The sequence below is a fragment of the Erinaceus europaeus genome, chromosome 21 (assembly GCF_950295315.1).
Source record: "Erinaceus europaeus chromosome 21, mEriEur2.1, whole genome shotgun sequence".
Lineage (NCBI taxonomy): Eukaryota > Metazoa > Chordata > Mammalia > Eulipotyphla > Erinaceidae > Erinaceus > Erinaceus europaeus.
This window is the reverse complement of record NC_080182.1, coordinates 24467298-24486824: the sequence shown is the minus strand read 5'-3', so window position 1 is coordinate 24486824 and position 19527 is coordinate 24467298. Positions and strand designations below refer to the sequence as shown.

The window sequence follows — 19527 nt, the reverse complement described above, 5'->3', positions numbered from 1 at the left end:
TTTTAGCACTATTACTTTTTTCGATCCAAGAGCTAAAGAACTAAGAAAAATAGGCAGTACTTTTAGGGAAAAAAAGACACAATGTAAGAGGGAAAAAAACAGGTTAGAGTTAGACATATAAACCATTCTCACATAACATAGAATACTTTTCAAATGGAGACATTTCAAATACTTTTAGCCCAGTCAGTATCAAAGTCAGAAGAAAGATGTGAATGAAAGGGTTGGAAAAAGATAATACATGGCCATCACTTCCGAGCTAGTTGTTTCTTCTGAGGCTATGGAGATACAGTCACCAACAAGAGCTAAAAGGGCAGGTTAGATCAAGGTAGATCCTGCAAACTTAGCATGATTCACCAGAATGGGAGAGCTATAAAACCACAGCCTTGAAATTATTATTGGCAATGATAAACTCTTATGAAATATACAGATTAAATTCAGGACCAAAATTGAAGAAGAACTTATTTTTTTTTGGTCTTCAGGGTTATAATTGAACTTCGGTACCTACACAACTCTTGCTCCTAGTGGGCCAGTGGACTCTTCTTCCCTTTCTTTCTACTTTGCTCCCTTCATTTCTTCTTTCTTTTATGACAGAGAATGAGAGATAAAGAGATAGGAAAACAGAAAGAAGAGACACCTGCAGTTCTGTCCCACCACTTGTGAAGCTGCCCCACCCACCCACACATAGGTGGGGACAGTGGGATTTGAACCAGGCACTCTACCAGGTGTGCCAACTCTGAGTCTTTCAATAATTTTTGGAATGTCTGAAGGGAAGGTTGGGAAAAGACCCAGGTGAGAAGAAAATGAAGCAATGCACAAAAGCAGTCAATGTCCACTCGGTATTTCTTAATTTATCACATAAAAACCAGCAACTTTCTACATAAGGTCCGTTATCTTAGTATTGATTTGTCTGCCGTCATATATAAAATACCTAGTGCAGGGAAGATGAAATTTCATTGCCATTATGTGAAAGACAGCAAATTGAAATTTTTATTATCTTTATTTATTTATTGGATAGGGATAGACAGAAATTGAGAGGGGAGGGAGCTGGGCGGTAGCACAGTGGGTTAAGCGCACGTGGTTTGAAGTGCAAGGACCCGTGGAAGGATCCTGGTTGGAGCCTCCAGCTCCCCACCTGCAGAGGCATCACTTCACAGACAGTGAAGCAGGTCTGCAGGTGTCTGCCTTTCTCTCCCCCTCCTCTCTCTATTTCTCTCTATCCTATTCAACAATGACGACATCAGTAACTACAACCATAAGGCAACAAAAGGAAATAAATAAATAAATAAATACATTTTTAAAAAAGAAATTGAGAGAGGAGAGATAGGGAGAGAGACAGAAAGACACCTACAGAACAGCTTTACCACTTGTGAAGCTCTCCTTCTGCAGGTGGGACTAGGGGCTTGAACCTGGGTCCTTGTGCATTGTAACATGTGTGCTCAACCAGGTGCACCACCACCCAGGCCCTAGCAAGTTTTTTTAATGAATGAAAGATAAATCTGAAAATATAGTGAAATGATTCTATAATATAATGACTATGCTTACAAATAAGCAAAACCATTCTCAAAACAGTTTCAAAATCTTAATGTGTGTGCAAAGTTTTTTCAGTGATGAATAAGAGACCTGGCAAAGGGGATAAAGAGAAACTTAAGACCCATTTTTATGATGACATGCACGTAAAGAAACAGTAATGACCTTTCAGTAACAAATTCTTGAATTAAAAGCTGTTGATCTATTTTAGGTATATTCCAAAGGGCCCATTACTTTACTAACTGTATGGATCAATCTGCCAACACCAATGTCTAATTACAGAAGCCAAAACTTCCACTTTCTGCACCTCATAATGATCCTTGGTCCATACTCCCAGAGGGATAAACAATAGGAAATGGAGGGGATAGGATTCGGAACTCTGGTGGTAGGAATTATGTGGAATTGTATTCCTCCTGTCCTATGGACTTGTCAATCATTATTACATCAATTAATAATAATTAATAATAATAAAAGTTGCTACACAGTACAGTACTCAGAAATGCAGGCAGGGCGTTGATTTTTCTTTACATTTTTGCCTGAGAAATCATTTCCTTTCATTCTTTCCTCACTAGTTTGAGAATTTCAGTAAAGGCTTCTCTAAGCATTTTTTTTTTGTTTTAACTTCTGTGCATTAAACATGTATCCTGCATGTCAAGTACAAAAATTTTATTTACCAAAATCCTACAGACAACTTTAAGAAAAACATTTCTTGGAAATATTATCTTTAATTAATTTCTTTATTTTTTTTAGTTGATGAGACAGAAAGTGAAGGAGAGAGAGGAGAAAGAAAAAGAAAAAGAAAGAGAAGGAAAAAGAGATAACTGTATATCTGCTTAGCCAGGAGTGAATTTCCTCCCTGCTGGTGGGAACCAGAGGCTAAGCAGATATACAGGTCATTGCACGCTGTGACGTGGATTCAACCAGGTGTGCCACCACCTAGCGATTTTTTAAAAAGTATGTATTCACTTATTATGAAAGAGAGGAAGAATAAGAGAGGAAAGAGTTAGACAAGAACATCCCTCAGCTCTGACAAAGAGTGGTACTGAAGATTGAATCTGTGGTCTCTGTTATGTAAATTTTTGCTCTAACAGGCTGAGTTATCCAACAGGCCCTGTGTTTTTTCATTTGACACTGATATTTATGAAAGGAAACAAATGCAAATGGTGTGCCAGTGACACTATTCCTATCAAGATCTCTTTTTGCTAAGGTAAATGTTGTGCTAACATTTTATTCAATTTGCTTTTTCTAGAAGTTTGATTCATGTTTGTGAAAAAAAATGTTTCTGAAATACATTAAGAATTCAATCTTTTACTACGTTCTTGCTCTTGTAGTTGAAAAAGGGTCAATTAAGTTTTTAATGTTCTGACTGGGTATTGAGATTACTAAAATGCACTACTACTTTGAAAGTGTTGATCAAAGATATCTGACCTCTTCAGGCTTATTAATCTAATAGCATTATGGGGAAAGTTACGTAGTACAAATACTTTGAACTAAAAAACAAGGCACTTGAAAGTCAAAGATAACTTCCCCCAAAACATTTAAGAGTATCTTGCTAATTTATCATGTTTTAGTTCCTAAAAACATCATCTCACCATCCCTCTACTGAAGGTTCCATAACCAGAGAGAGATTTTTATCAGCTATGATTCAGGAGCTGATAAAAGTAAATTTAAAAAAAATAGTATATTAGTCACTTGCAAATTTTAATAGAACTGGAGGATAAAATTGTCACAGTAATTAAGAGCAACATTCACAACTATCACTTAAATGCATTTTCAGATACAAAGGGCTCAGATTTTTTTTTTTTTTAATGGAAAATGATTTTGCAGAGTGGGCTACAGAATTTTCTCTCAACCCACATCCAAGTCACATGACACTATATACACATTTGATGACTTATCACTAAAGAGGAATCCCAGTAATTCCAAAGAGACCAAGGAGCTCCTCCCTAGAGCCCTGGACATACACAAATATTCTTTTGCAAGATTTACATTTTATGCAAAGCATGTCTTTCTCAGATATATTGCTTTATCAACTTAACCTTTCTCAAAGTTACATACAATCTGTCATAAAAAGTTAAAATCCGTAACAAAGGAAATAGGGGTGACACTCAAACATTTCTAATTATAAAATTGAGAACTAAAGTGTTGGTGCTCTGATTCATAGCCGTGCAATTCTAGAACAGTAAGTTAATTTATCTCATCTCAAGATATCAGGGTTTTCAATCTATGTTTAGCTTTTACTTATTTTGATTGTATTGTAACATACAGAAATACACACACACACACATTCACAGAAAGTTATGTCTATAAATTAGCTTTCAAGAACATGTCTATATTTAGAATAAGCTTGAGATTTGCTAAAGATAAACAAATGGGAAACATTTCTCTATAACTCCATTATAACTTCAGGAAGAGAAAAATTCTAATACATCTATCACTATTTTAACCTATTTATATCTCCACTGCTTAACTAATAAGTGGCAAGGAAAGCTGGCTTCCTCAAACTTTTTTTTTAACTTAATGGAAGTACTAAATTAAATACTAGCTAAGAAATAATAATTTGACATCTATAACTTCATTTCCTTATGCTGGATTCTTTGCTTTAGAAAAAATTTCTTTAACTACTATCTTAACAATTTGAGAGGGGTGATGATCATTTGGGATTCTGGAATTGTATCGATGAAGATGCCCACATGTATGTTGTCTTTAAGTGAGTGTTGAGGAAGACTTGTTGTCACATATATTTAAAAGAACACACATTGTTATGTCATGTCTTGGAGTCTGTGTGTGTAGTAGATATAGTAATACCCTGTTATGACAGGGTAAGCCCCCAATGACCCTCACCTCTTGGTATTTACAGTGTTGTAAATTTAATTCCTGTATCCAGCAAATATAGTTAAAAGTCTACCATCTGTCAGATTGTGCTTTGCATAGTCCAGTGTAAGTAGTCCATACATCTGAAGAATCTTTGAGAATGGCCCTCAGGCATACTCCAATTATAGTTACTTCTATATTTATTTCACACCTTCTTAACTTCAGAATTCTGGACCAGATTATTCAATTATCAAAAATCCTATCTTATTAAATCCAGAGATGCAAAGCAGATCTACAAGAAATGGAAGAAACCCTTATACAAATGGAAGAGAAGTGCAGTGAGGAAGGAGTTTGTATTTCTCAAGAATCCAGCACTACTTAGAGATATCTGTGGACTTGGCTGGGACTTGAAACACTAAGAACAGGAGTTCAACTCTATGTGTCCAGCTCTATGCTAAACACTGAAGCATGTATGACTGCTCTGGCTTTATAATAGTCTCCAGAAGCAACTTTGAACATGAGGTCAGGTGCCTGTTTTAGCTTAACAAATAGAGAGTGTTGGTCTTAAGGTTCTTACACAAAGGAGCACACCTCTGCTACAGAGGGAAGAACCCACTACATGGCAGGCAGCTGCCAAACAACTTCACGGAATTAAAAGAAAAAAGCCTATGGTATTAACTTGCTCTTTTCATCTTCTTGCATTTAAATACAGCTTTTCCAAACCTATTAATTTTTAGTAAATTTGTTTGCATCTTATTTTGGCCTGGTAAGTAAAGGGCAGAAAAAAAAATTCCAATCACAGTTTTTGATTGGGATTTGAACAAAAGAAACAATCTTGTGATTATTCACAAGATTATAATTGATAAATTGCTCAAATCTCATCTTAAGTTGAAGGAGGGAAATGGGGATTTATTATTATTATTATTATTCAACTTTGATATGATAAAATGCCCATACTTAACTAAGAATACAGAAAATTATATATGTGATATGTGTGTGACCAACAGTCTTTTTCTCTTTTCTAACTTTTCCTTCTAAGTAATGTTGGAATTTTAAAAGACAAGAATGGAATATTGGGTGACTAATAAAAAAGTGAAGATAGTTTTTTTCCACTTTGGCAATGTCTATGTCCTCAAAGTCTACTCAACTAACAAAAATTCTATCTCTAGCCACCACCCCCCCCCCCCCCCGGTTTCCCCCTCAACACACACACACATAGGTTTTATCTGAGGAACACCCTTGGCTACTTTTCTATCATTTCCCTGAATCCTGTCTGCTTCCAGAAACCTCTAGTTTGCTACACTTCAGTTTGCTCTCTGGCTCTAACTTCTGCAGTCTCTGCTAACTCACAGTCTGGGGAATGAGACTCCCTTTATTGCTGGAGGAAGGACCACACTAAAGAGGCAATTAAAACAACTACTCACATCGTGTGCAAATATTCTCTCCCTCACTCTCTGATATTCCTCTTCTCTCTCTTCAATTGATTTACTTCGTCTGTCATCTCTAAATGGATGCATTCTGTTTTGCTGAACAGAAAAAAAGAAATCAGGAGGGTTATCCACATTGAGCTGTTAGAAACCTACAGTTAAAGTTAACTGTCAGCTGAGAATAATAAATGTTCACTTAAAATAAATGGAGCATGAAAAGTGTCACCCCCTCTGGCCCCAGGGGAAGTTGTGCTGGTGTCCATGTGTGGATCTGTGGTGTGTGTGAGTAACATGGATAAGCAGTAGCTGCTAGTTACCGGCCGCTCCTGCTCAGGGATACAAATGGCACAGATGTCTCTGGAATGAAAGCACCTGGATGTTTCTTGGGCCTTTAACCAGTTCAGCTATGTGGTATAGCCAGTGGCACACGCAATGTCCTTAGCTAACCTGTTTGATTTGACTCCTCAGAAGAAGGCAGGATATTGGCAAACAATGGTTTGCTCAAGGAAACTAGAGAAGAAAATGACTTTGAAGAAATAGAGGATTAGAGAAAGAGGAAGGAAGGAAGGAAGGAAGGAAGGAAGGAAGGAAGGAAGGAAGGAAGGAAGGGAGAGAGGGGTGGAGGGAGGGAGGAAGGAAGGAAGGAAGGAAGGAAAGAAGGAAGGAAAGCAGGGACAAAGGAAGGAAGGAAAGAAGGGGCAAAGGAAGGAAGGAAGGAAGGAAGGAAGGAAGGAAGGAAGGAAGGAAGGAAGGGAGGGAGGGAGGGAGGGAGGGAGAAAGGATGGGAGGGAGGGAGGACAGGCAGATACAAAAACAGACTATCTTTCTGTATCCTAATTTGGTCACTAAATGACTGGTCTTGGTTAGTGTATCTTGTTTACAAAATAGAAACTAAACTTTAAAAAGCCTGTGTGTTGATTAGGGGCAAGTCAAGGAATTGCAATTGATAATCCAAAGAACCCAGCATGAGGTTGGCTTGTCCTCTGTCTCTCCTCCCAGCCACTCCCTGCATCTCAGATATCCTCCCATCTTTATGCTTGCTGTTCCTCATCCAGTGCCCCCTGCTAACCTTGTTCATCCATCCATCAAACAAACACCCATGAAGTACACGACACAGGCACGTGCTCCCTCGTCAACTTGAGCCACAATGTTAGCTCAGTAGTGGTGGGAAGAAAGGAGAGACAATGATGAACAGGATTTTTTATTTTTAAAGTGCATCAGAGATGCACAAACTGACTTTCAGTGACTCACTGGGAGCAATTAAAATAATAGCTTGAGTGAGATCTGTATTGTCTTACCTTACATTTCAAAATTCTAAAAGCTAAGTCATTTTAAAGAAACCTATTTTCTGATTGTCAGAGACACAGAGTCTAATTGCAGTGACATTTAGATGGGTCTCTACTGTTCATTTAAAATTGGTTTTCCTGCAAATGAACTTGCAAAAACAATGGCAACCAAACTGTCTCTGTGAAAACTTTGTGAAAACTGTGATGGTTGTGGCAGTGTGTATGTGTGTACATGGGGGGTGGAGGTTATGAGGACTTACACTGACCATATGTGGTTGTGAAACTATACCTCTGAAATCTTAACATAACTTAGTAAAACCTAATATTTTTTTTAAAAAGAAAATTTGTTTTCTTTTGTCTTTTACTTAATTTTCTCCCCACATTACTATGGATCTCACCACTTCCCCCATCATGAGAAGAGATTTTGTAAAGTCTGTCTACCCTTCTGAACCATGAGGAAGGCTATCTTGAACAACATAATGTCTTGTCACAAGCAAAGTACACATAAGGAGAAAGTTCTGCTACAGTTCATGCAAAAACAAGCAGACAATTTACATGGATGAGAAGACATAGGCAGGAGAAGGGGTGGGAGACTAAAACATGAACTTGATTCTTTTCTGTGAAGACTTATTTTAGGATAGTTGCAAAATCCACCTGTCCTCACCATAACAAGGTTTGTTCTTTACAGCTACACCAGTTGGTCATCGGTCCGTATTGATAATCCAGCTCAATTTGTGCACAACTGAAGGGCAAAGCTGTAGGGAGTGGAACGACTGCCATAGTTACACAGACATCTGGAAATGCGACTGACAAAGCTTTTCCCAACAGCTCAGAGTCCGTGGCATCCCCACCCCCAAAACATGCAGCAGGGACTGCGCCAAGCACCACCCATGCAGTCCAACACAGAGCCATTGCTGAAGCGACCAGGACATGGTATTGGGTGCTACCCATTGAGTGCTGATAGGGGAGGCAGGGGGAGGCAAGGAGGTTGAATTGAAGACAGTAGAATCAGGGGCAGGGGAGAACTGGGAAAGGGAGAAGGGGACAACAAGAGAACGACAAGAACATCAGTCAGCCCACCTCCAAAAACAATAATATCAGCCACTCTCAAACTTGAGAACCAACCTGATTGTCTTCTTTATCAATACTAGAGTTATCTCGCTTCAAGATAAACCGCTTCTGGGATTCTTCACCTTTTTCATCTTTTAAATGTTCACAAAACCTTTGCTCTGGTCTGCCAGCAAAGTAAAACATATCAATAAAAAAGTTTTCCCCCCTGTGTTTAAAGTTATTTCTTAGCGTTGCTGTTTTTCCCCCACAGTGGCATTCAACTTTAAGAAAAGAGATCATGCCTGGTTCTGATCCCCCAACATGCTGGCAACACACAGAGGTAAATAGTAATATGTTACCAGCCAGGTACTGTTAAGATACCTTTGGTTGTTTTCAATTCAGAATCACATATACTTATGCTGCTCACTATGAAGTTAAAATAATAATGCTCTATACATCAATAGTGTACAAAAGTTCTTTTTTTTTTTTTATTTATCACTTTCTCTCCTAATTCAATCAAGTCCCCGCCCAGTCTTCAAACAGATATATAGGTTTAGAACTTGGGTATACCACATTGACTCATCAGCTCCCTTCTAGGGACTAGAACTACTCCTATCATAATATTCTTCTCAGGAGTCTTCCAGTGTCTGTGAGACAACATCATTATAAACAGACAATTCCCATCTTTTTCACCATTAATGCTCTGGAATTTGATTCCATAACATTTATACACCCTTGACCATGTCTTGTAAATCAGTTTAGTAACTGGGAAAACTGAAGACATTTAGTTTAAACAACTAAATGACTGATTAGCATGGGGGAAATGCTCCCAGCAGTTAGACACTATTGATTAATCAATTGATTTTTAGTTCCTCTTAATTACTCTGTATTATTACAGGAAAGGGCCCCACTTCCTTATTAATTTCCCACAATTTTCACCACAGTTCACAGATCTCAATGAATGGTTTGGTCTTGGGTTCATCCCCAGAGGAAGTGCTAAAATGTTTGTCACTGATTTTGAAGCAGTAGTAATTTATGATTCTCATTACTCTGTTGCTGTCATGTCTGATGTATTACTACTGTAACCCAGTGGGTTTTCTGTCCCTACTGAGTTCATTATGCATTCAGTCATTGGGGAGCCACTTCTCAGTGTCTGTTGTTTAATAGGAGTGACCAGTAATTAAGGGAATCTCAAGATTTTCTTGTAACTCAAAATAAACAAATGACATTTTGATAACAAACGCATAGCTTAATTATATTATACAAATCTCAGTGACTAGTATTCTTTCCTTAAATACATGTACATAAATTATAATAATATTGGTGAGCAGACAATAGAAAACTAGTAATACTTGTTACAGCTTTTAGGACTTTTTATGATTTTTGCATTCTCTTCAATTCTTAGAACAAAAGTGATGTCACAGAAGTAAATCTTTTCTGCCTCTTGTATATATAGTGATCATACTGCAGTGACACTAGGCTTACAGATATGTCCAGTGAGTGGTAGGAATCATGTAGTCTATTCACAGTCACACAGGCTCCACTCAGCCTCTTCCAGCTCATACTTTTACATCGAGGGACTTGAAACCCTCAAGCCTCATAGCAAAACAAAAGATCTGTCTCACATCACTTTGGAGATCATAGTAAATATTCTCCCCTCCCAAATTAAAATGCAAGAAAATACAGCACACTCAAAGTGTAAATATGACATTTTCAAATGAGAACACTGAGGGAAAAAAGTTAAAAGTGCACTGTACACTGAAAAAGCAATTAGTAACTGAGAGAATAAACATATTTAGGCATGGAATAATTAGAATATACTTAAATTACTTATCATACTTCTGTGTCTTATAAAATTAATGTGAATAGTTGCATTTCTATGCAAATAATTGCAAAAATCCAGGAAGTGATGAATCATCTTAACATTTTTATCCCAAGCCTAAATAGTGCTGGATTGGTTTTTATAGAGCAAGTGAAACAAAAAGATTAACTTAATAAAATAATGAATATCAAAGCTAATGGACTCTCTCCTAACATCTACAACCTCTGTAGTCTGATAAACTCTACTCAATGAAATTATTTGTATACTACTAGATTTACAGTATATTCTACAATTGCTGTTAATAGCTTATAACTGTGCATTTAGAAATAAAGTAGCCTGAGAATGTCAACCTTTTAATTTGTGAAGATAAGGTAAATCTGTTTTAGATTAAGTTCTTCATTAAGAAAATTCCAGCTAGTGTTAAATTTCCTGTTAGTGTGAGAAAAAGAAAAAAGAGAGAAAGAAAATTCCAGCTAGGGTGAGTTTTCAGCATACTAAATAGACTCAGAATACAAATTCCTTTAAGCGCATGTGGCACAAAGCACAAGGACAGGCAGAAGAATCCTGGTTGGGGCCTCCGGTTGGCCACCTGCATGGGAGTCGCTTCACGGGCAGTGAAGCAGGTCTGCAGGTGTCTATCTTCCCCTCTGTCTTCCCCTCCTGTCCATTTCTCTCTGTCCTATCCAACAACGACAACATCAATAACAACAACAATAACTAAAACAACAATAAAAAGACAACAAGGACAACAAAAGGGAAAATAAATAAATAAAAATAAAAAAAGAATATAAATTTCAGGGAGTCGGGCGGTAGCACAGCGGGTTAAGCGCAGGTGGTACAAAGCACAAGGACCAGCGTAACGATCCCGGTTCGAGCCCACGTCTCCCCACCTGCAGGGGAGTCGCTTCATAGGCGGTGAAGCAGGTCTGCAGGTGTCTATCTTTCTCTCCCCCCTCTATCTTCCCCTCCTCTCTCCATTTCTCTCTGTCCTATCCAACAGCAATATCAACAGCAATAATAGCTACAACAATAAAAAGGGCAACAAAAGGGAATAAATAAATAAATACATTTTTTTAAAAAGAGTATAAGTTCCTTATGCATAGAAAATTTAATTTTTTAATGACTGATGTTTAACGTTGAATTTAAAACTTTCAATAAATTTAAAAAAAAATCTAGAAATCATTATAATTCAGAGACAGATCAAAGAGTCACCAAATAAGAAATATGATATAAAGTTATACCTATTTTAATTGTAAAGCAGTTCAAGGGAAATTGTAAGAGAATAAATGCAAATTTAGAAAAGATTATCTCTAAAAATCAACTAGATATTTCAGTTCTCATTCACCAAAATTAATCCTGTTACTAAGAAAATATTTTAGAAACAGAAGTGTAGGTAGGAAACATTACTTTTTCTCGCCTTGGAACTTTTTAGGTTAAGATATCACTATTGCTACAAAGGAAAAATTTAAATATTATTTTTGAAAACTCATTTGAGTTTATTCATAGCATTGGTTTGTTTTTCATCGTTAATGTATTTTTGGGAAAAATACTTCCATCACAGAAGCAAATAAATAGTCAAAAAAGTTTGTTCCAATATATACTGTAGCTATTATTTGGAACAAGAATATATTTCCATCTGATATGAATTATGTGAAATATTTTTCAAATATCTGAGTTCAAGTATTCAAACATTAGACTCTTAACAATTCAAATTATAATCCCGTCATGATTTTGCAAATATACTTTTAATGACTGCAAGGTAAGCACATGTCATTCATGTAAAAGGAATGATTTTTCTTCCAGATTGATTTCAAGAGAAGTAACTATGATTCTATAGTTAAAGACTAATTTACTATCTAAACTTAGGCAAACTAAAGTATATAAATGAAGGATTGCTTTAGTTTAAATTTTAAATTACCAGCCATGCACCTTTTTATTATAGGTTTTAAAAATCCTTTTTTACCACTGATTTAGCATCATAGCAATATTATCATCTGTAGCCACAAAATGAACAAAACTACACACAAATGAATAAAGGACTTGGCTACTGTACCAGAAACTATCAAGTACCTAGAGGAAAATATAGACAGCACTCTTTTCTATCTAAATTTCATAGGCATCTTCAGTGATATGAGCCCAGTTACAAGGAAGACTAAACCAATGGGACTGTATCAAATTAAATTTCATAGGCATCTTCAGTGATATGAGCCCAGTTACAAGGAAGACTAAACCAATGGGACTGTATCAAATTAAAAAGCTCCCGCAAAGGGGGTCGGGTGGTAGCCCATCTGGTAAAAAAAAAAAAAAAAAAAACGGCGTAAGGATGCGGGTTTGAGCCCCGGCTCCCCACCTACAAGGAAGTGAAGCAGGTCTGCAGGTGTCTATCTTTCTCTCTGTCTTCCCCTCCTCTCTCCATTTCTCTCTGTCCTATCCAACAACTACGACATCTGTCCTATCCAACAACTACAACAACAATAAAATAACAAAGGCAACAAAAGGGAAAATGATAAAAAAATTTTTTTTTAAAAGCTTCTGTAAAGCAAAAGAAACCAACACCCAACGTGACTCCCTACAGAATGGGAGATTTTTTACATGACTTACATCAGACAAAAGGCTAATAACCAAAATATATAGAGCTCACCAATTTAAGGAAAAAGAAGAAAAAAAGACAACCAAAAGTGGGGAGAGGATATGAACAGAATGTTCATCACAGAAGAGATCAAAAGGCCAAAAGAAATTTAAAAAAATGCTCCAAGTCATTGATTGTCAGAGACATGGAAATAAAGACAACAATGAGAGGTAACTTCACCTCATGTATGTGAGGATGTCAAACATCAAAAAAGGTAGCAACAACAAATGTTGGAGAGGTTGTGGAAGCAAAGGGACCCTCCTGCACTGCTGGTGGGAATGTAAATTAGTCCAAACCCTGTGGAGAGCAGTCTGGAGAACTCTCAGAAGGCTAGAAATGGACCTACCCTATCATCCTGCAATTCCTCTCCTGGGAATATATCCAAAGGAACCAAGCAAACCCATCCAGAAAGATACATGTATACCTATGTTCACAGCAGCACGATTTGTAATAGCCAAATCCTGGAAGTACCCTAGGTGTCCAACAACAGACAGATAGCTGGCTGAGTAAGTTGTGGTATATACACACAATGGAATACTACTCAGCTATTAAAAGATAAATTACTCTCTTCACCTCATCTTGGATGGAGTTTAAAGATAGTATGTTAAGTGAGATAAGCCAGGAAGAGAAGGATGAATATGAGATGATCTCACTTGTGGACAGATGTTGAGAAATAAGGACATTAAAGGGAAAAACAAAGTAGAACTTGAACTGGGGTTGGTGTATTGCACTAAAGAGAAGGACCCTGGAGGAAGGGAGAGTTTCAGGTTCTGCTGCCTGATGGTGGAGGAGGACCTGTGCTGGGAGTGAGAAGTTGGTTTTGCAGAAAACTGAGAAATTTTACATATGTACCAACAACTGTACTAAGTCGTATTTTATGAATCTTTATTTAAAATGATAATGAATTTTAATGTATAAGTACGAAGACAGTACTCTAAGAACTTAAAGTCACATGACATGATATTTATGACATTGGTGATAATTAGATTCTACTACATATTTCATGGCTATGCATCCTAAGAACCTATTTTTTCTGGTATTTTTAATCCATGATATTAATTCTAGCTGTCTTTATATCAACATAAAAAAATCAAAGAAAATTAAACTTTCTGATTGACTGTAAAATAATTCCTCTCCTTATGATAAAATTTTTTTTTCTCAATCCGTAGCGGGAGTCCTCTGTGAAACTCACTGTTCAGGCTTGGTGAACATCATTAGCTTTTCTAAGCAGCGTAATGTTCTCCCTAATAGTCCACTGCAAAATTTAAATTAACTCCTTAGAAACAATTCTTCTTCTGTGCATCTATTTTAATAGGACAGGCAGAAACTGAGAGAGAATGGGCAGATGGAGAGGGAGAGAGAGAGATTTGTAGCACAGTTTCACCACTTATGAAGTCTCCCCCTTGCAGATAGGAATTGAACCCAGGCCCTTATGTAAGGAACTGTGTATGCTCTACAGGGTGCCCTACAACCTGCCCCCCCCCCACCTTTTATTATTAATTCCTATTAGACAAAGCTTATGGAGTGAAAGGCAGTGTCAAGTACTGAACAATACAATGCAATCAACTTTGATTTCTGGTCAATTAACACACACACATTTTTTTTTTTCCCACCAAAGGCACTACTCAGCTCTGGTGTCTGGTGGTGCAGGAGACTGAACGTGGTACTTTAGAACTCCAGAATGATAACAACAATTTACAAGGAGTTTTAGATCTACCATTGGATTATAGATAATTAAAATATTCTTGTATTTTGATTATCTTACTTTTTTATTGTCTGTTATTTTATAATCAGCTACAATGAACATTTAAATGTCTTGTTTTCTCAAATCAATTCTTGAGCTTTCTGATGTAAAAGTACGTTTTGAAAATACCAGAATTAATTATGTTCCCTGACTCTGGTCTTGCTTTCCATTAAAACCTTCCAAGATATGTATGTAAAAAGAGTAAGTCACTTTTTTACCACTATGTCCTAATTGATCTGTAAATACAGAACATATATTTACTTCTAATGATAAGTAAACAATAGCGTCTAATCTCAACTAAAGGACAGTGTCTTTTTTTAACTTCTTAAAAATTATCTCCTTTTATTATTGGACAGAAACTGCCAGAATTTGAGAGGGAAAGGGGTGATAGAGAGATACAGAAAGACACCTACAACACTGTTTCACCACTTGTGAAGCTTTCCCCCTGCAGGTGGGGATCTGCAGCTCGACCTGGGGTCCTTGCACATTGTACCCTGTGCACTCAACCAGGTCCTCCACTGCCCGGCTCCTAAGGATAGAGTCTATTTTAAAGGAAATTTCAAATAGTAATAATACATTTAAAAAGTTAAGAAGACTTAATAAACCAGGAATATTTCTGCAAGTTTGCCTATAAACTGGGAATTTCCACAAATGAAAAATAGGCATTCCTTTCCTTAAAATCTCTATCTTTTCATTTCAGCATTTTAAGGATTTAAAAGGTGTAATGCTAATGTGCTTAATAACTCAAAGGTCTACTTTTCCACAAAATAATGATGTTAGCATACAACCTAACAGCTATATATGTAGTATACAAAAAATCAGAATTAGTTCACACAGCAATAGTTCTAGTAATGAAACTGTATTGTAAGTGCACAAATGTTGCTCGGTTAAGATTAACAAAGTAGTTTCCACTGGCACTGTTGTGTTCTTTTGGCTCAGCAGTTTACTGTGGCTTGTTGCTATTTATTTATTTATTTATTTATCTATTTATTTATATTGCCTCCAGGGTTATCACTGGGGCTTGATGCCTGCACCATGAATACACTGCTCCTGAAGGCTATTTTTTTCCCTTTTGTTGCCCTTGCTGTTTTATTGTTGTTGTGGTTATTATTATTGTTGTCACTGATGTCACTGTTATTAGATAGGACAGAGAGAAATGGAGAGAGGAGAGGAAGGCAAAGAGGGGGAGAGTGAAAGATAGACACCTGCAGACCTGCTTCACTGCTTGTGAAGTGACCTCCCTGCAAATGGGGAGCCAGGGGCTCGAACGTGGATCCTTTAGCCAGACCTTGTGCATCGCGCCTTGTGCGCTTAACCCACTGTGTTACCACCTGGTCCCCGGAGGTGGGCTTTATAGAAAGAAATAAAAAGATAAGGGCATGAAACATGAATTGAAGTTCAGACAAAAGAGTTTTAAGGTAAAAATGACTAGATGAGTGGGTTACATGAGAAAGCTGTCAGGGGTCTATCTTTCACTCTCCCCCTCTTATGAAGCGACCCCTCTGCAGGTGGGGAGCTGGGGACTTGAATCGGGTTCCTTACACCAGTCCTTGCGCTTTGCGCCATGTGCGCTTAACCAGCCTGACCTCCAGCTTGTTGCTATTTATTCATCATTACTAAGATAGAGAAGCTATCTGTTTTGTTGTGAAATAAAATGGAAATAATGATGTTATTTACCATAAGATATTTGGGAAGATTAAATGAGATATAAGATAATATAATAATGCTATCAAGCCCAAAGCCAGGCATTGGTTCATCACAGTATAAAACTGAGAAGGAAAGGGTTGACAGAGGCACATGCAGCACTGCTTCACCACTCGCAAACAAGGACAAATGTGCATTCACCCTCACAGACTCTGTCTGTGTCTCTTCTTTGGTTCTGCCCATTGAGAAGGTGGAAAAACCCACCATTCCTGCCTGTATCACTTCAGGAAGTCTTACAATGTTAAAAGGGCTCAAACTGTTTCATCTAGAGAAAAATGTTATGTAGTACTAGAAAAAATGTCATGGTTCTTATGACTTTACCAGCTCAGTTAATCATTATCTCTGAGACAAGCAAGTAAATAAACTACTGCAGTCACTGCACACCATTCATCACTCAAAGCAAAAACGCAGGTTAACCCTTCTCGGGTATCAAGGCAGAGTGTTCTTAGTCACTGGTCTCTCATTGCTGCTCCCTAAACAACTCCTCTTGGTTTTTTTGTTTGTTTGTTTGTTTTTCTTCTTCCTTTTTAATGAAATGCCAAGGAAAGAATCCAGAGTCTCTGTACTTATGATACTGCCGGGTGACCACCCCCATCTGATTTTTTTAATTCTATAATTTTAGAGACAGAGAGATATTCAGACAGGGAGGAGACAAAGAAGAAGAGCATGACCAGTGCGTCACTCCTCCACCGATGGCACTCCCCTCAGTTTGCATGTAGCACTGTCCATGGCATTAACGTCTGTTCCCCAGAATTGAACCTAGTGTTTCCTACATGGAAGGCATGCACTCTTCCTCTAAACCAACTGTCAGGTCACTGAGCTCTTATTCTTGTTACATGATTTCTGGGGCCTATAGCCACTCTTCTTCAGTAGATGTGTCAACTCTTTTCTTTGTTCTGCATTCTTAAAGCAGGGGATTTGAGGCAATGAAAGTGGGTGTATATTAAAGACAAAAGAAAAAGTAGTCAAGGGATGACAACCTGTTAACATGAAAATTATCTGGGACTAGTTAAACAGTTACTTTGACATATGCAAAGATGTCTAGATACACATGGGAATCTGCCTGTGACAGATCTTTGCCCTCTGGAAAACACCAGTGTAAGTGGCTGGTTTCTAGTCTTTAAATGACATACTCTGATTATATGTCTTTTCTCTTCAATTGAAGACAGAAGATGAAAGTTTAAAAAAGTGGTCTAATAACAATAAAATTATTTGAAGTAAACACACACACACACACTTCACTCCTGAGTCATATTTGACAGACTAGAAAAGAATTCAGAGAGTTGGAATTCTCAATTGATCCACAAATTTTTCCCAAGGATTTTGCTTGTAATGTTCCAGATGTTCTTGCTAGGATGATCAGATTATTTAAGGAAATTCTTGCTTACAGGCTGATCTAGACCCAGCCAAATTAATCACTGTGTTAGAGTAGAAATAAGAAAGAAGACATAGTCTAAGGGAACCATGGGTAAACAATGAAGAGACAAGCTGAGACAATGCTCACTTGAACCCATGGCTGGTCAACTGAGAAATATTAAGGTAACGCCTACTTAAGAATTATGACCTACTGAGTGGTCCAGAAGGTGGTGCAGTGGGTAAAGCATTGTGTTCTCAAGCATGAGGTCCTGAATTCAATTCCCAGCAGCCTTTGTACCAGAATGATGTCTGGTTCTTTCTCTCTCTTTTATCTTTCTCATTAATTAATTAATAAATAGAATCTTAAAACAATTGTGACCTACTGCACCTCCAAAGAAGTGCCCGCATGTAATTACCTGTGTGGCACCAGCAAATCACAAAGACTGAGACAATCAGCAGATAAACACTGAACAATCACAAACAATGGAAGAATGGAATGAAAACTTAAGGAAAGCCTGGGACTCCAGACATTCAATGCATTTCTCTCTTCTAGAAATTGCCTGCTTTCCAGCCCTTAGTAAACTATAGTCACAATACTTAATAAAGTTGTTCTTTATATGCTAGCACTGAGTGTCCACACTTCACGATTCTTTCCACAGTGTAGGTAAGAATCTGAAAGGCCATTATTTATATATTTTGAACTTTGGATGAAACTATTTTATCTTCCTGAAAAACTTATTTTTGTGATTGTTGCAAGGCTCTGGGTTGACTTTTTCAGATAGAAATATAGAGTCATTGCTACTTGAAAAGGAAACTCAATTCATGCTCTTCTCTTATTAAAGTGCCCCATCTCCAACAACAGAAAAAAAGTCTCAGATAAAGGATGCTCACAGAGGTGGCTGGGCTAGAGAAGTGAGACTTGATAATTGTGCTATGAGAGGACTTGGTGGTAGCACATATCACTATACAAGTCTTTGGCCCCAACCTGCAGGGGGAAGCTTCACAAGCTGTGAAGCAGTGCTGTGGGTGTTTCTATTTCTCTCTCTCCCTCTTGACTTTTTTCTGTCTCTATTATAAAAAAGAAAGAGGAAAATAATGGTCACCAGAAATGATGGAGGTGTATTGCAGGCACTCAGTCCCTGCGATGTCTGGTGGAAAAAGCAAAGAGAGGAGGCCAGGCAGTGGCGCACCAATTTAAGCTCACACAGTACTAACTAGGAGGATCATGGAATGCTCTGTGCTCAAGCCTCCGTTCACAGTACTAACTAGGAGGATCATGGAATGCTCTGTGCTCAAGCCTCCGTTCACAGTACTAACTAGGAGGATCATGGAATGCTCTGTGCTCAAGCCTCCGTTCACAGTACTAACTAGGAGGATCATGGAATGATCTGTGTTCAAGCCTCCGTTCCCTACCTGCAGGAGGGCAGCTTCACAAGTGGTAGAGCAGGTCTGCAGGTATCTATCTATCTTTCTCTCTTCTGTTTTTAAAATATTTTTATTATCTTTATTTATTTATTGGCTAGAGACAGCCAGAAATCAAGAAGGGAGAGAGTGACAGAGAGGGAGAGAGACAGAGAGACACCTGCAGCCCTGCTTCACCACTTGCAAAGCTTCTCCCCTAACAGAAGCAAAGGCAAACCAACCCAAAACAAAACAAAAAAGAAAAGAAGAAAGAAAAAGAAAGGGAGGGGGAGGAGAGAGGGAGAAGAAAAGCGTGTATTAAGAATTGCTTAGCACAGATATTCAGGAACTAGCGTGAGAGCTCATGGCATCTCTTTTTAGTTAGGCAGGATTTAGGGAGTAGAGTACTGTGTGAGAGTAAGAACTAAACCGAAACTGAATCTAAAAGATTTAAATCTATACTTGAAGGAGTTTTCTGTACAAATTATTATTATTATTATTTCTTCAAGAGTTGTTGTTGGGGGAGCACTTTTTTGTTGTTCATTTTTTCTATTTCAATTGATATGACAGAGAGAAATTGAGAGGGGAGAAGGGGAAAGAAAGATAAACACCCACAGACCTGCTTCACTGTCATGAAGTGTCTACCACGCAGGTAGGGAGCAGGACTCAAACCCTAGTCCTTGCTTGAGGTATTGTGCTATCAACCGGGCGTGCCACCACACAGCCCCTATACAAACTCTTTCTGTTCTTCCTGAAGGTATAAAAGT

At 37.7% G+C, this 19527-nt stretch overlaps 1 protein-coding gene across 20 annotated transcripts in view; it reads right to left on the bottom strand.

The window, feature by feature from the left end:
- The window catches only part of ARPP21 (cAMP regulated phosphoprotein 21), a 183621-nt gene that overhangs the window by 96200 nt on the left and 67894 nt on the right, over positions 1–19527 (bottom strand). For 13 of the 20 annotated variants that reach the window (XR_009547065.1, XR_009547064.1, XR_009547066.1 and 10 more), the window contains exons 10-11: positions 8180–8288; positions 5766–5867 (exon numbers count right to left, since the gene is read on the bottom strand). Coding sequence is in view for 16 of the 20 variants with exons in the window: in XM_060180550.1 (XP_060036533.1) it covers positions 5766–5867; positions 8180–8288 (211 nt within the window). In the remaining 4 variants the exon portion in view is untranslated. Of the gene's footprint in view, positions 1–5765; positions 5868–7718; positions 7810–8179; positions 8289–19527 lie in introns of those variants that run through there. The other 7 variants (XM_060180557.1, XM_016185539.2, XM_060180554.1 and 4 more) reach the window with 2 other exon arrangements.